The sequence below is a fragment of the Halichondria panicea genome, chromosome 15 (genome assembly GCF_963675165.1).
Source record: "Halichondria panicea chromosome 15, odHalPani1.1, whole genome shotgun sequence".
NCBI classification, from domain to species: domain Eukaryota; kingdom Metazoa; phylum Porifera; class Demospongiae; order Suberitida; family Halichondriidae; genus Halichondria; species Halichondria panicea.
In genome coordinates, this window is record NC_087391.1 from 3,794,501 (window position 1) to 3,811,590 (window position 17,090).

Here is a 17,090-nt window from a genome sequence, read left to right on the forward strand (position 1 = left end):
AGCTGCTCTATTACTGTACAAGAGTATAAGTACCGAAAAACCATGCAGCTATCATTATAATACTATATGCATGCATGGTTGCATGTACCATAGTATCTATTGTACATTGTAATCTATATGTAAATCATGCACACTGACCTTGCTTCAATAATGAATGCTCAAAATAAGCGACAGTGACTACTTCTCCATCAACAGCTTCACCATAGCCTTCACTCTCTCGCTTCGGGATAGTAGATGACACCTTTTAAACTTCATAGACATCGGCCATTTCCTGGAAAGTTTCCTGCTCACAATAAACGAGCTGCATGTAGAGGTTGGTAGATTATGCTTGTGATATTACCTATGATGCTATTCTTTTATGCTCGAGTTAACAGCCTATTAAATTGCTTTTCAAATCGCCTATTATTCCCACATTATTCCTCCAAAGCACAACATAGACCCCATGTCATCGCACAAGTAACATCAAACTATAAATAATGGTCACATGACACTATAATATAAAATGCCAAGGAGATAATCACATGCCTACAAATGTTATGATTCGTACTGACCTGCATTTCCAAAACCTGCCTATTATTATTCTCATAATTGTTATAAAGGTGCCTATTATGCCAGCATAATCTATACCAACCCCTAGCTGCATGCCGGTGAATACAACAACAAAAATCCACTGCATTTTATTCTCAGTGACTTGTAAAGCCGGAAAATATACCCACACACACTCCTGCAGTGCATATATAGTATGACTGTGCAATTAGACGACAGACTGTCGTCTGTGTTGTCTAATTGAAGAATAACAAACAATTGTAATTATGCCAGTATAGATCTACACGTTAAATCTATGTATGAACCGTATAGGAGTGTGTGCATGGGTATATATATATTATTGTCCAGTTTTATTACTGGTCACTGAGAATAAAGAACTACAAACAATCACATAATTATAGCAACTACAGTATACATTTGTGCTTAGGAGTCTTCAAGGGTGTGGAGAAGGAGTTTGATCTTGTCTATACACGAGTTTGAAATGAAGCCTCGCAGAAATCAGGGGGTCCGACTGGGCAACCAAGGAGTGAGAAGCCTTCACGGACTATGGGGATAGCCGAAGGAAGGGGGTTGACAGATTCATCAGCGTCAGCAGGGATATAGAGGAGGGACTTGGCTTTATTCAAGTGAAGGCCAATTCTCAGACATTCTCTTTCAATGATCGCGAGAGCAGATAGGAGGTCGTTGGGTGATCCGATTAGGGTACCATCGTCCAAATACCACGCGTTAAGGGCCAGGCCTGGGACTTCAGATTGAATGCAATCAATGATAGGTTAGAGTGTGAGGGCAAAACCAAGAGGATCCCCTTGTTGAACTCCGCTGCAGCTGAGTAGGGGGTGGCTTCCCAACAAAAGGTTGGGCTGGCTGGAGTAGCAGGCTTCTATCCAGGGGGAGAGAGAGGGAATGTGCTTTCGGAACTCCTGAAACATCTTCCCCGATCGATGCTATAGAAAAATCGACAAGGAGAGTCCAGCACCTGTCACTGGGGCTTGAGGAGAAGTGGCTGGATACTGCATGGATGATTGCTTCGCAGCCCCCTTTTACGCCAACGCCCAGCTGGTTTGGGAGAAAGTGGGGAAGAGGAAAGTGGGGAAGAGCAGTGGGTCAGGTCGAGAATGCGAGGCATTTCAAAGTGAGCCTACAAAGACACTCACCGATGGCAAACGGGGGCAGGCCTCCACACTTCTTCCTAATAGCGATCAGAGTTGCCCCACAGAGATGAGGTATGATGGTGGGTGGAGCACGGCCAGAAGCTAGCAGGTTTACCATGCTAGTTAGAGAGAAGAGCAGCTAGCCTATTCGCATGATTGAGTGACGGGCAAAGGACAGCCTCACGGAGGTGGCTAGGGCGGAGACCGGAGGGACCCGGGGCTGGGAATGACTTGACTCCTTTCGAGACAGTTGACTCGGTCAATTTGATTGGTGATGGGGTAGGGCCAGGGGGAATCCCAGGAGAAGGAACCTGGGGGTGCTTGCTTAGCATGTCTTTCAGGACCGTTTCGTCAGCTGGGGCTGCTCCAAGAGCCTTCATGGCTTTTCTGTATTGGCCGTTCTGAGTGGCATGTAAGGCATTTTGTTTACGGAGGTTCGTCGGATGTTTGCGACGAGAGGCTTGAGCTTGACTGCTCTCCACTGCTTCAGTCCACAGGCCTAGGCAGTCGCCACGTTTGAGGCGAGACTTTACTAGCTTAAGGATTTCTCTCCAGCGGAGGTGATAGCCAGAAGCAGGGCTTGCTAGGACACACTTTGCTAGCATAAGAAGTTTCAGCCATGCAGAGAGTAGAGTCAGTTGGGTTGGCGACAGTGGATGAGAGAGAGGTACTCAGAGAAGCAGCCCAGGAGTCTCGGGCGCCGTGGGTACTGAGGACCAGATCCAGAGTTGGGAGGTTGGGGGGGACTGGCGTGATTGAGAATCAGGAAAAGAGCCCAGTGTGTGAGATCTGATGGGATCAGGAATTGAGTTTCCAGAGGAAGACGACGATGTGCCTTGAGGTAGAGTATTATGGCATCTCCCAGCCTCCCCAGGGAGACAATGAGAGCACGGGGAGCCAGCTGACACAGGCACATCTCAGACACTTAGCAAAACCATTGCACCGGCAACAACGACGTAATGTACTATGGCATGCGCTAAAACACCACTGGCTTGCGTTCTTTCAGCATGTCCAGTCCAGTTGCCACATTTAGTGCATCTTATCTGATAATTCAATTGTAACAGTTGTACAATTACAGTGTGTGCCGGGTATTAATTATTTTCATGCCATTTAATTAGCTAACAAACACATGTACCCGTATATATACATGCACACATAATTATTATAATTATTACAATCCCAACACCGGACATGCATTGTAATCACAAATCAGTAGCAAAAAGATGAAAATTGATTCCAGCAGATTACCGTATAGCACGAAATTTTTGAGTGGGTTAATTTTCGCTGATTTTATGGGTTAGCAATCCTACATGAAAATTATTCTTTAATCAGAATTATCTGCTATAACGTGCAAAGATTGAAGGCGTGGCTTCCGGTAAGCAGTCATTCCACGAACATTGTTAGGCCCAGATAAATTATGTTTTTTTCACCCATTATTCTAATTCTTGAAAATTGTGCCATTATTCTCATAAAAAAATCCGATTATTCTCATAAAAAATTGGCCCAAAAATGAGATTATAAGACGTAGACATAAACACAGCACACAACGTAGCCTCGATCCCAGGCCGAGTTTTCGCTTTTATAACGGTTAGGCGAACAACTATAGGGATCGAGGCTACACACAACGACAAAATTAATATATCATGATTCTCATTGTTATCTTGACTTGAAGTGATATTCACTTTAATATTCATGCACCTTCAGCCATTTTTGCCATGAGAACATCGTTATGCAAAACTTGATGTAACTAGAGCACTAAAGTGCAAACCCTCGGCGGGCTGGTGACATGATTAAGAAACCAGAAGAGTGATATGATGTATGACTGAGCTGTCTAGCATGCACAGCAACTCAGCCTCAGGAGCAATAAAACAGATGTTGAGTTTTTAGTGGTACATAGTTATATGCACTGTGGATCACAGCAAAGAAGCTTGGAGTCTCAGAGAAGTATGGAGTAGGTAGTGTGCTACAGAGACAGCAAGTCAGACACAATTCTAGCTTTCTATTTAGCGACCCTTTTCCATTGTTCCTGGTACGGGATCACTTCAGCTATAAATACTTTTTTTTTTTTTTTTTTTTTTTTTTTCTTATTGCAAGTGAGAAGATAAAAGACAAAAGACAAAACAAAAAAACAAACCAAGAAAAAACAACAAAAACATGTGACATAATTTTATAAAGTTCCTGGGTGAAAACACATGTTTCAGACCGATAGCACCCGGCCTTCTTGAGTTGCTAGGTCAATAGTGCCAGTGTCTAAGGCCTTCCATGGTGTGGTGGTGGTGAATGACTTCCTAGAGCCTCTGATGCACATAATCTCTGATCTTATGAGGGAGAAATTTAGCCTACATCTCATCCAATTCAGAGTTGTGCTGTATGTTTTGTCCTGTTTCTCTGCCAGCATTGAAGCTAGTTTCTTGTAGACAATATCTGCAGCCGGACCCGTACCTCCAACAGCAGAGAAAACCAAAGGCGTGAACGATCCATACGTAGGGTGCCTCGAATAAAGGCCGTGCCGTGTGTAGTAATAGCTAAGCTGCCAACGTGTAAGTTCAAGATTTTTAGCTTTTGCTCGCTTTTATTCGACAACGAAGCTTTAACATCAAAATCTGCTGAATTAGTACCTTAGGTGTTTCAGCACACTCAATTTAGCACATGTAATCTAACATCAAAATTACAACCCATGAAATTGCACACCATGCAATACAACACACTGGCTGTGCTATAATTATGCCTACAAAACAGCGCATCTAGTGTGCTGAATCACTGTTTAGCACACCTTCAGGGTCTAAAATAGCACACCTCTTTTCTCTGTGTAAACATTGTATGTACAACGAAATGCTTTTAGAGGCCATTCAATGAAATATTAATTAAGTGCCTCAAAAATTTCGCGCTATACAGTATATCTCACCATCTTCCCAACATGCATGTGTATATACACATGCACCACAGCTTCTACAAGCAGGAAGGTTATTCCAGCAGACAGTCTATATCTCACCACCTTCCCAACATGTGTAACACATGCACTACGCTTCTACAAGCAGGAAGGTTATTCCAGCAGACAGACGTCTATATATCTCACCATCTTCCCAACATGTGTATACACATGCACCACAGCTTCCACAAACATGCAGGAAGGTTATTCCAGCAGACAGTCTCATGTGTATACACATGCACCACAGCTTCCACAAACATGCAGGAAGGTTATAAATGATAAGGTCTGCATGCATTCCTGCATGATGATGCATTTGCATGTTATTGTGTTAATGTTCACGCATTTGCAAGTATGCATGTTATTGTGTTTCGTGGTTTAAAATTAATGTTCACGGGGGGGGGGGGGGGGGGGGGACCCACCTGTGCACACTATCAAATCCATACAGGTATATACCGTATAGCGGGTAAGTTTCGTGGGGTAAAAAATTCGTTCAACTCGAGAAAAGGTGGTTTTCGTGAGTAAAAATTTCGTTTAGTCTCGTGGCTGCACGGCATTCCTACATTCCGATAAGCCACGCCTACGTTAAAATTTCGTGGAGGTCAGCCTGCCCACGAAAATAACGAATATTTTACCCCACGAAAATTACCCGCTATACGGTATACATAACACAACGAAGTAAATATTATTGTTTGTACAAGCATCCCTTATATAGATTCCCCAGAAGTGCTATGGTATAATTATGATGCTAAAAGGAGGAGCTATACTGTGTACACATGCACAATCTTTCCGTTAACTGCATGTTTACATGTATACTTGTTTGTAAGCTAATCGGGTATCGTAGACCGAAGTAACATATTCTACCGATGTACCGATAATTATATTAAACCGATATAACAGATTTTACTGAGGCTCCGCCACCTTTGGTAGATTATATGCTAGCATAATCTTGATTATGCTGAATATAGGCACCTTTATAAGGCTGCCGCAGAGGTTTTACGGAAATACAGGAAATACAGGTCAGTATTAGTCATGTTGCAAGTTTGATGTTACTTAATTGTTGCGACAACATGGTTGTGCTTTGGAAGAATAATGTGGGAATAATAGGCGATTTGAAAAGAATTGTTAATTTGAGCATAAAAGAATAGGTAATAATTATCTCGAGCATAATCTACCAACTCCTAACCACTATCCAGTTGTACATGTGCACGAGTTTAAGATATTAGTATAGTGCATGTTGGCAGAGTTGAGTGCTATAGAACTAGCTAATTATAAGCCCCAGAGTCAGCTCCAAGAGACATGCAAGGATTAACAATTGCATGATTAACTATTTATTACAGGAAGTAACCATTTTTTAAGCCAGATATATAGACCAGGCAGAGTACTTCTGAGAATCAGAGGAGAGTGTACTGGCTGAGGTAGCCTCGATTCCAGGCCGCTCTCAATTGAGAAAGACGAGGGGCTGGGATCAAGGCTATGGCTGAGGTTGACCACTAATTGACCTAGGAAACACCATGCATGACTTTAAAGTACAGGTTCCAAGAATCCTAGCCTTTAGAAAGTGTATATTTCCTTAAGGAAATAGTAATTCGTGTCTTAACACAGTACACATTCCATGAACCCTTAACACAGTATATACACATTCCATGAACGAGTATGGGTTCTGGTCTTTGAGCATAAATGCAATGGATTTTTCTGCTTATTAGTTGTTTTCGCATGCAGCTCTTTCACAGTGAGCAAGAAGAAACTTTCCAAAGAAATGGCCGAGGTCTATGAAGTTCAAAAGGTGTCATCGACTATCCAGAAGCGAGAGAGTGAAGGCTATGGTGAAGCTGTTGATGGAGAAGAAGTAGTCACTGTCGCTTATTTTGAGCAATCATTATCGATGCAAAGTCAGTGTGCATGATTAAATTTACATGCGTATATAGCTGGTTGTAATTACTCCAGCACAGTAGTATGCAGCTGGTTGTACTTACTCCCGCACAGTAATTATTTAACTTGATGATTGACTTTTCCTTTTTTCCCCTATTCCAGGTGGAAAGTACTACTATGGTGTACAAATTGTTACTGGCAAGCAACTGGACACTGGAACTACTGGTGATTCCTATGTGATACTGGTGGGAGACAAGGGGAAGACTGAAAAACTATCACTGCGAGGCTGGTTTGATTATCAAGTAGGGGAAAATTCATTGAGCAACCTGACAATTGTAACTGACGATGACTTGGGTAAAGTGCTGGTTGTGGTTGTCGGTTGTGACACTGGTTGGTTTGAAGATCACTGGTATGTGAGCTTTGTCACTGTAGTCAACTTACAGCTACAGGAAGTTGACGAATTTCCCTGCTACCACTGGATTGACGGGGACAGCCACGTCACCATTACTGCGACTACCAGTAAGTTTATTGTTGTTTTTACTATGAGTCGAAGCAGGAAAATCGTTAATATAACTGCTTTCGTTGTAGCTACAAAAAGGGATGTTGCTGGGAACAACATTTTGCTTCAACAGAGAGCTAGGCAGCTGGTACAGCGCCGAGATGTCTATAGATGGAGTAAAGATGAGGTTAGTGGCCTTCCATCTGGAATCGATGACACTGTTGCGAAGCTACCTGCTGATGAGCAATTTCGAACCGTCAAAAGTATCAATTTTACTACTGATGCTGTGAAAAGTATGGGCAGCCTAAAGATCGCAGGCCTCTTTGTCGATTGTGATGATCTCCATGGCTATGAGGTACTTGCACGAAACTTGGGAGGAGAGAGGCAGCTCTATGAGGCTGGGCGTTGGACATCGGATGTGGAATTTGGACGACAAATGATGAATGGAGTCAATCCAATTTTCATCGAGAAGTGCAGAGCTGTTCCACCCAATTTCCAAGTGACCAACGAAATGGTTCAGCCATTTATGAGCCTTTCTCTTGAAGAAGAAATGAAGGTGTGTGAGTTCAAATTAAGTGACCAATAGATATAGTTAAACCCAAGGCGGCGCGTGGGTGGCCACAGGTTATAGTAGTCCGTTAGTTGTTTATTTTCTGAGTTTGATCACCTAGCTGACATAGCACTGAATTTACAGCATATAGATAGCCTCGTTATTAGTGTTAATGGTGGCGGATTTTAATATTATAGCTTGTCGAAGAAACTAACTTGCACGTTGGCGCAGGGACATGCGGCTTGTATAAGTTATACTTATTATGATTGTGGTTTGTTGTCTTGGAAGCTTCTTTGCTGACTCTGTTGTAGTCCTAGCCCCAAAACCAGAGGAGGTTGGACACGCGTCATAATTTGTCAGTATGTCAAGGGACAATTCGAATTTTTTCTTCCAGTCCCTCATAGCTCGCAATCTACAGTGCAGTGCGTACAGTCTAGAGAGTAGATTATCATGCATTTGTAAATATAGTTGTACTTAAGATTGGAGCTTGTGTAGATTGAATAAGCTACAACATAATTATACGTGTTCAAAAATTTCCCACAAAATTATTTAGGTGAAAACGGGGTGATCGTGAATGCGTAAAGTGTTTCTAGACAAGTTTTTTGTTACCAAAATTAGAAAAGCTTACTCAGTGTACCTTAGCCATTAGAATTAGTACTTAACCGAAAAAGCAGCAATTTTAAACACTTTAGAGGATGTGTATAGCATGCATCTTTGAATTTCATAAGATAGCCAAACTATTATAGATGTTGTGACCAAGTCGCAGACCTTAGCCGAAAACTATTAATCTTTTTTCACTCTAACTGATTACCCACTGTAACAATTTGCTGTTCTATTAATCACCACAAACCCACCACGTCAACAGCCGAAGGTTAGCACTTCAGTGCTCTAGTTCATAACTATAGTAATTACCGTATAGCTGGTAATTTCCGGTGGACAAAATATTCGTGGTTTTCGTGGTTGGAGCTCTGACCACAAATATTTTACCCACGAATGAAGCGACCTTGCCTACCTTTACCTGCAGTGCAAGCAGCAATCACGAAAATATTATCCATGAAGTGATTAAATATTGCTCAACCACGAATGTTTTGCCCCCAAAAATTACCCGTTATACGGTATATTGTGCACTTTACTTAGCCACTGAAGTTGGTATATAGTGCACCACTGTTGCCCCTTTTGCAGTACTTGTTTACTCTATATTTGTTATTTCTTACCCACAGGCTGGTCACATTTACATCTGTGACATGAAAATCATGGACGGGCTCAAGTCAAGAGATGGATATTTCAATGTTGCCCCGATCTGTCTGCTCCATGTGAACAAGAGCAAGCAACTGGTCCCCATTGCTATCCAGCTGAAGCAAGGCAAAAGGGAAGAAGAAAAGACAGATAATCCGATTTTCCTGCCCAGTGACAGCTGGATCGATTGGCTCCTGGCTAAAATTTACTATCAGAGTGCACACAGCCAGGTAAGATTTTGAGTGGTTAAAATGTTTTTTCCATTTTCTGTGCATGTACATGTGCAGGTTCATCAAGCCTTCACTCACTACACTTCTTGCCACGCTACCATGGAAGTGTATGCTATGGGAACTCAACGTAATCTCCCAGATCCTCATCCTATTTTCAAGCTGCTTGTACCACACCTTCGCTACACCATGGCTATCAATTCTCGTGCTCGAGCATCTCTCATCAATCCTGGAGGAGTCATTGACCAATTTTTTGGCATTGGTGGGGAAGGATTAGTTGAGGCATGGAAGAGATGTGGAGCAACCTACAATGTTCACACCAGCAACATCAAGCGTTGGGCCAAGGAGCGAGGGGTGGAAAATGCCGAGCAGCTGCCTGGCTACTACTATCGAGACGATGGGATCAAAGTGTGGGATGCTCTGGAGAGCTATGCTAGCGATATCATCAACGAGTTCTACCAGACAGACGAAGATGTTGTGAAAGACGAGGAGCTGCAATCATGGGCAGAAGACATTCACACCAATGGCTTCCCAGCATACCATGATGCTCCTGTCGGACATGGCTTCCCCAATAAAATGAGTTCCAAGGAAGAGTTGAAGGTGTACTGCACTCTGATCATGTTCACTGGATCGGCCCAACACGCATCTGTTAACTTCATGCAGTATTACTACTACCGATTCGTACCAAATGCTCCATTTGGTGTTCGCCGACCACCACCTTCCAAGAAAGGTATTGCAGATTATCAGTCCATCCTAAACACTGTACCAGAGGAAGAAACAGCCATAAAAAGTGTTGGCGCAACTCATCTTCTCTCTCAGTACAGCCAAAATGAGGTATGCCCTATATTGCTATAATTATAGAGTAGCTATATATATACCTTATTAATCCGAGGTGCGTAAGCAGCCACGGGGTATATAGTATATATAGTCAGGGTATGTATATATGTCAGTCTGTGCATGTGTGTGTCAGTTTTGTCTATTGAGTCTGCTCACCTAGATATCCAAGTGTTGCGTTTACAGTGTATGGTATGCAGGTTGCGAAATTCAGAGACCAAAAATCTAACTGTCGATCAACTTGCGTTCATATATAAGATTGCACTTCTACACTATCACATATATAGTATATACATGCCATAACAGTACACTCCGTACTTTTTTCTGTCACAGAAGTTCCTTGGGGATTTTAAGCTGATGTTCTCAGAGAAAAAAGCCAGAACAAGCCTAGAAAACCTCAAGGCAGCTCTGACGAAGGTCTCCAAAAGCATTAATACGCGGAACGAAGGCTTGCCTAGTAATATGGAGTACACTGCAATGTTGCCTGAAAAGATCCCAAACAGTATTACTATTTGAGACTTGATTTACCGTTATATTAGTGACTGAAACTTACATGTATAGTAATACAATTAGATCTAGTATAGTTACTTAATTAGAACGCTGTGTGCGTTGGTTTATATTTTGACTGTGATAGAATCTGATGACTCATTACATATATACTACCTAGACTCTGTTCAGTATAAAGCATGCATGGGAGCACTGCAAAACTGGAAAAGGTATAATCATGCACTTATCACAATCAGGAGTATAATTATGCTGGATGTGAATGATGATTATTTGCCAATATCTTTACAAACCCACTATTATTTTAGTCCATACTACTTGTCTACCAGGTTCACACATCAGTGACGTCACACTATGTAGAGAATTATACCAAGAGTGCATAAGAAGAGAAGAGTGTCAAACTACTGATACTTCTACACAAACACTGTGCACAAAGTAACATGCATGCATGACTCGCACGTGATAAAGTATTGTAAATTTACTAAGCCCCGTTTACACCAGGCCTTTAATCCTGGTTGGAATCCGGATTAAACCTAACCGCGTTCGTGTAAACGGCCTTATCCGGGTTGTAATCCGGATTAGCCAACCCACTTCTGGAGGTGGTGCAGATTGTGTCAGAAGCGGTTTAGCTGTGAGTAAGCACAAACAGCTAATTCTGAGGTGTTATACATGTTCGTAGTAATAACCTTACTGGTAGTCGCAGTAATGGTGACGTGGCTGTCTCCATCAATCCAATGGTAGCAGGGAAATTGGTCGACTTCCTGCAGCTGTAAGTTGACTACAGTCACATACCAGTGATCTTGAAACCAACCGGAGTCACAACCGACCACCACTACCAGCACTTTGCCCAAGTCATCATCAGTTACAATTGCATGCCAGGTTGTTAAATGAATTTTCCCCTACTTGAAAATCAAACCAGTGTCGCAGTGATCGTTTTTCTGTCTTTCCTTTGTCTCCCACCAGAATGACATAGGAATCATCAGTAGTTCCAGCGTCCAGTTGCTTTCATAACAATTTGTACACCATAGTAGTACTTTCCATCTGGAATCAGAGAAACACGGAAAGTTAATCATCAAGTTGTCAGTTTGAAATACTTAGCTGCTCTATTACTGTAGATCTACAAGAGTAAGTACCGAAAAACCATGCAGCTATCATTATAATATTATATGCATGCGCTATGCATGCATGGTTGCATGTACCATTAGTAAAACCAGTAGGTTTTACATAGGATTGGCAGTGGGTTTGCCGGTGTTTAGCAATATTTCAATTATTTTGACTGTTCAAACTGTTCTATCTCTGCAGGGAAAGGCCACATCAAGAAACTGAATGGACAGAATTTCGACATTTCACCACTCTTTGTCTGACTGACTAAGTAAGTGAGTAAGTTTCTTGCCCAGCATTTACTCCAAGTACAGCCCTCTCCAGGACATTCTGCACAGGGTTTCCAAACGGCTACAACCTGGATTACAAAGCGCTTCTTCAGATTTGCGATTGCTTCCACGAGGCAGATGACCTCTCAGTCTCTATTTCTCTTACCTAGACAATTCCACCATCTTTAAAACGACACTTTTTAATAATTACGAAGCCAGAGGTCGCATCTTTTGGAGGTTGAAAAATTATATTGAAGTCCTGGTGTCGCATATTTAGAGGGTCGCATCTAACTTTACAGAGTCTACTTGCCTCGATTTCAGGCCGCTTAAAAACACTGATTTTCCAGTGGGCTACAATCGAGGCTAGGGAGTGGCTACATTTACCTCTATTTAGAACGCGATATTAAAAAATAATTGCCAACGCTGCAGTCGCTACTTTTAGAGGTCAGAAAATTGCTGAAGCTCCTGGGTGTCGCATATTTGGAGGGTCGCCTTAAATCGAGGTGTTACGGTAGTAGACTTTCACCAAAGTTAGTATTAGATGGGCGTGGCCTGTCCATTAGGCTATTGTCAGCTTTCACTCCGTTTAGACGATTGTCATCCACACTGTTGCAAGCATAGCAGGCTACGGGTAGCTATCACTCAAATGGGCTAGAAACCACCTTCAATCGAACTTTCTATCTACTTCCTTCAATCCACTTCGTTCATTGTGACGTTGTTGTTTTACTGAGCATACACGTTGTTATCCTGCGTTAGTCGGTATCTGGCTAACATTGCAGTGTACTCCATATTACTAGGCAAGCCTTCGTTCCGCATATTAATGCTTTTGGAGACCTCCGTCAGAGCTGCCTTGAGGTTTTCTAGGCTTGTTCTGGCTTTTTTCTCTGAGAACATCAGCTTAAAATCCCCAAGGAATTTCTGTGACAGAATAAAGTACAGAGTGTACTGTTATGGCATGTATATACTCATAAATAATTATAATGAACGCAAGTTGATCAACGGTTAAAGTTCGTACAAACGAGAAGAAGAGTTAGTAGATCTAGGTATGCCCATCCGCATTGTAGCGTTACCTCGCCAAAGGGCTATACTGACTCTCCCAAAGAGGTGTTTAGTCGTAACTATGTCACGGTCGGTGCCTGAACGGAGACAAATCGATCGGCCGATATCCCTGATGGTTGAGACGAAGTCCTCAGCTAAGCCTCCAAGGGTTTCGGCCACTAGAGGGATGCAAGTCAAACCCACAGAGCGACAGCTGGGAAGCTAGCTTACGTTGGACACCCACTTGGAGAGCGTGGCCCTGGGTCCTTGCGGCTTCTGACAATGTAAGAGACTGGAGGGAAGAAATAACATGAATGCCAAGAGCGGCCGGGCGGCCGTTGATCCAATTAGGAAGGAGTACGTCAGCAGGGCGAGAAACCGAGTTTGGAACCCAGAGGAGCAGACTGAGCAGCGTTGAAAACAACGTGAGCATTGTAACGGCCGCTGTTGCCCCCACATACCACCTGGTGATCACCAAGGGAGTCAGCAACACCATGACACTCAGGGCAGGTGAACTGGTCATTGTGCAGCAGGACCCCTAGCCAGTAGCACAGGCATGAGCGAAAGTCACGATCTTGGAGGTGAAGTGCAAGTGAGGGAGAGGGGATTACGTTTAGCCAGTCATGAGCATGAGGGAGTCCAGTGGAGAGGGCCAGTGCTCGTGACCTAGTGGTGGGGGCTGATGCTAACAGGCTCTTCAGCACGGATTCATCTTATGGCAGCTCCCTGTCTGAGGGGAATATCGATATTGTTCAGAGTCTGCCAGTCAGGACGAGCAGAGGAGGAGGCAATGGCTGACACTTTCATCTAAGAAGATCGAAGGGGGAGGAGAGCGGCCTAGAAGTCCTTCAACCAAGGGAGCTGAGCAAAGAGATGAGTCCAAGTATGCAGTGAGGCGCTACGCAGCCCAAGCCCTCCTTTACTACAAGGGAGGGATGCCTTCTGCCACGACCAATCCGATAAAGGTTCACCCAGAATACTCTCAAGAGCCCTCCGAATGGAACAGTCAAAATCATGAGCAGTAGTGCAGTGACCCGGGGGGCAGGCCAGGAGGACTGAGACAACTTTGGGAAATGCAAGACATGAGCGGAGCAGAGTGGTTTGTGCTTAGGAGTCTTCAAGGGTGTGGAGGAACGAGTTTGATCTTGTCTATAAACGAGTTTGAAATGAAGCCTCGCAGAAATCAGGGGGTCCGACTGGGCAACCAAGCAGTGAGAAGCCTTCACGGACTATGGGGATAGCCGAAGGAAGGGGGTTGACAGATTCATCAGCGTCAGCAGGGATATAGAGGAGGGACTTGGCTTTATTCAAGTGAAGGCCAATTCTCGGACATTCTCTTTCAATGATCGCGAGAGCAGATAGGAGGTCGTTGGGTGATCCGATTAGGGTACCATCGTCCAAATACCACGCGTTAAGGGCCAGGCCTGGGACTTCAGATTGAATGCAATCAATGATAGGTTAGAGTGTGAGGGCAAAACCAAGGGGATCCCCTTGTTGAACTCCGCTGCAGCTGAGTAGGGAGTGGCTTCCCAACAAAAGGTTGGGCTGGCTGGAGTAGCAGGCTTCTATCTAGGGGGAGAGAGAGGGAATGTGCTTTCGGAACTCGTGAAACATCTTCCCCGATCGATGCTATAGAAAAATCGACAAGGAGAGTCCAGCACCTGTCGCTGGGGCTTGAGGAGAAGTGGCTGGATACTGCATTGATGATTGCTTCGCAGCCCCCTTTTACGCCAACGCCCAGCTGGTTTGGGAGAAAGTGGGGAAGAGGAAAGTGGGGAAGAGCAGTGGGTCGGGTCGAAAATGCGAGGCATTTCGAAGTGAGCCTACAAAGACACTCACCATGGCAATCGCCTCCACACTTCTTCCTAATAGCGATCAGAGTTGCCCCACAGAGATGAGGTATGATGGTGGGTGGAGCACGGCCAGAAGCTAGCAGGTTTACCATGCTAGTTAGAGAGAATAGCAGCCTATTCGCATGATCGGGTGACGGGCAAAGGACAGCCTCACGGAGGTGGCTAGGGCGGAGACCGGAGGGACCCGGGGCTGAGCCAGGGGGGAATGACTTAGCTCCTTTCGAGACAGTTGACTCGGTCAATTTGATTGGTGATGGGGGTAGGGCCAGGGGGAATCCCAGGAGAAGGAACCTGGGGGTGCTTGCTTAGCATGTCCGTTTCGTCAGCTGGGCTGCTCCAAGAGCCTTCATGGCTTTTCTGTATTGGCCGTTCTGAGTGGCATGTAAGGCATTTTGTTTACGGAGGTTCGTCGGATGTTTGCGACGAGAGGCTTGAGCTTGACTGCTCTCCACTGCTTCAGTCCAGAGTCCTAGGCAGTCGCCATCCTCCCAACGTTGAGGCGAGACTTTACTAGCTTAGGATTTCTCTCCAGCGGAGGTGATAGCCAGAAGCAGGGCTTGCTAGGACACACTTTGCTAGCATAAGAAGTTTCAGCCAGAGAGTAGAGTCAGTTGGGTTGGCGACAGTGGATGAGAGAGAGGTACTCAGAGAAGCAGCCCAGGAGTCTCGGGCGCCTTTGGGGACATGATGGAGAGTGGGAATGTGGGTACTGAGGACCAGATCTAGAGTTGGGAGGTTGGGCGGGGGCTGGCGTGATTGAGAATCAGGAAAAGAGCCCAGTGTGTGAGATCTGATGGGATCAGGGATTGAGTTTCCAGAGGAAGACGAGGATGTGCCTTGAGGTAGAGCATCTCCCAGCCTTCCTAGGGAGACAATGAGAGCATGGGGAGCCAGCTGACACAGGCACATCTCAGACACTTAGCAGAACCATTGCACCGGCAACAACGACGTAATGTACTATGGCATGCGCTAAAACACCACTGGCTTACGTCTGTCAGCATGTCCAGTCCAGTTGCCACATTTAGTGCATCTTATCTGATAAGTCAATTGTAATAGTTTCACAATTACAGTGTGTGCCGGGTATTAATTATTTTCATGCCATTTAATTAGCTAACAAACACATGTACCCGTATATATACATGCACACATATAATTATTATATTACAATCCCAACACCGGACATGCATTGTCAGTTATTGTGGCCATAGGAACTATAATTATGTATACCGGTACACCCTTTTTTCAGACTGATTCTTTTTACTTGTTGCATGTCGAGGCATTTATATATACACAAATTTGAGTACGTGTAGCATATTTTTGGTCACACATTTTGTGAGTTATTATTGGTAGTCCTAATTTGTAGGCTATAATTATTTTACCACATTTTTTGCCACAACGCATACACACATTGGATTTGTATGGCTACATGTAGGCGCTCCACCAACTGCTCAAACTTCTGTTTTTTTGCTGGCGGATTCATTATAATGGTCGTTGACTTGTTAAGGCATTTACACAAATTTGAGTACTAATTATTGTAGCATATTAATTTTTTGGTCACAAATTTATATTCTGCACGTAGGCCATCCTATAACCACCCTCCAAGTGAACTGTCTCATTCTTTATATACCGGATCCTGTCATAGTATACCAATGTGTGTACTTGGGTATGTTTCCTATCAATTTAATTTGTAGCTATACATAATCATTTTACCACATTTTTGGCCATAACACATACACACATTGGATTTGTATGCCTACATGTAGGCATACAAATATAGTTGTTCGCCTAACCGTTATAAAAGCGAAAACTCAGCCTGGTATCGAGGCTATAACTACCCCAGCCGTGCTCTAACTACCAAACTGTTCCAAGAATGCCAACCACAGAAAAATAGAGCGCGGTCTGTGGTTACTACAGTTGTAGATCCTAGTCTATGGCATTTGTTAGCATAGTTTTTCCTTTGATCTTTGCAAAAAAACTACAAAATTACACACAACACAACTATTGTTGCATCATTATTCAGTATTATTTTACTTATTGCTTGTTTTGTGTAGCCCTATATGTACCGATTTTTATATTACTTGCCTATAATAAAAAATGTTAACAATACTTGAAAAGTGGAAGTTATTGCTCTGTTCCCCGACATACATCATGTCATGATAGTCCGTCCACCTGCAAGGGAATAAGATTATAGCAACAGTCCCATGCATAATTGTATTCCATAATTGCTTCCCTGCATGGTGGGGGTGTAACTGAAAAAAGGTGCATGTGACTATTATGACCAATAATTATGGCTATACATGTGGGGGTGTAACCCCGTGACGTCACTGATTATTTGGTACTGAAAACAGCACACTTGTACTGAATAAAAGCACACTGCCGTGCTGAATTAGTACCTTAGGTGTTTCAGCACACTCGATTTAGCACTTGTAATCTAACATCAAAATTACAACCCATGAAATTGCACACCATGCAATACAACACACT

At 43.6% G+C, this 17,090-nt stretch overlaps 1 protein-coding gene across 2 annotated transcripts; it reads left to right on the top strand.

The window, feature by feature from the left end:
* The first annotated feature begins 6,301 nt into the window (after positions 1–6,301).
* LOC135349433 (allene oxide synthase-lipoxygenase protein-like) lies at positions 6,302–10,489 on the top strand. Of its 2 annotated transcripts, none has more exons than XM_064547964.1 (6): positions 6,302–6,515; positions 6,658–7,014; positions 7,084–7,550; positions 8,765–9,010; positions 9,068–9,841; positions 10,175–10,489. In XM_064547964.1, the coding sequence occupies exons 1-6, from the start codon at positions 6,383–6,385 to the stop codon at positions 10,355–10,357; spliced, it is 2,160 nt and encodes a 719-aa protein (XP_064404034.1). In that variant the 5' UTR covers positions 6,302–6,382; the 3' UTR covers positions 10,358–10,489. The 2 variants fall into 2 exon arrangements, with proteins under 2 accessions (XP_064404034.1, XP_064404035.1); XM_064547965.1 differs by lacking the exon at positions 6,302–6,515 and having other exon boundaries at positions 6,705–6,849; positions 6,939–7,014.
* Positions 10,490–17,090: the final 6,601 nt, after the last annotated feature.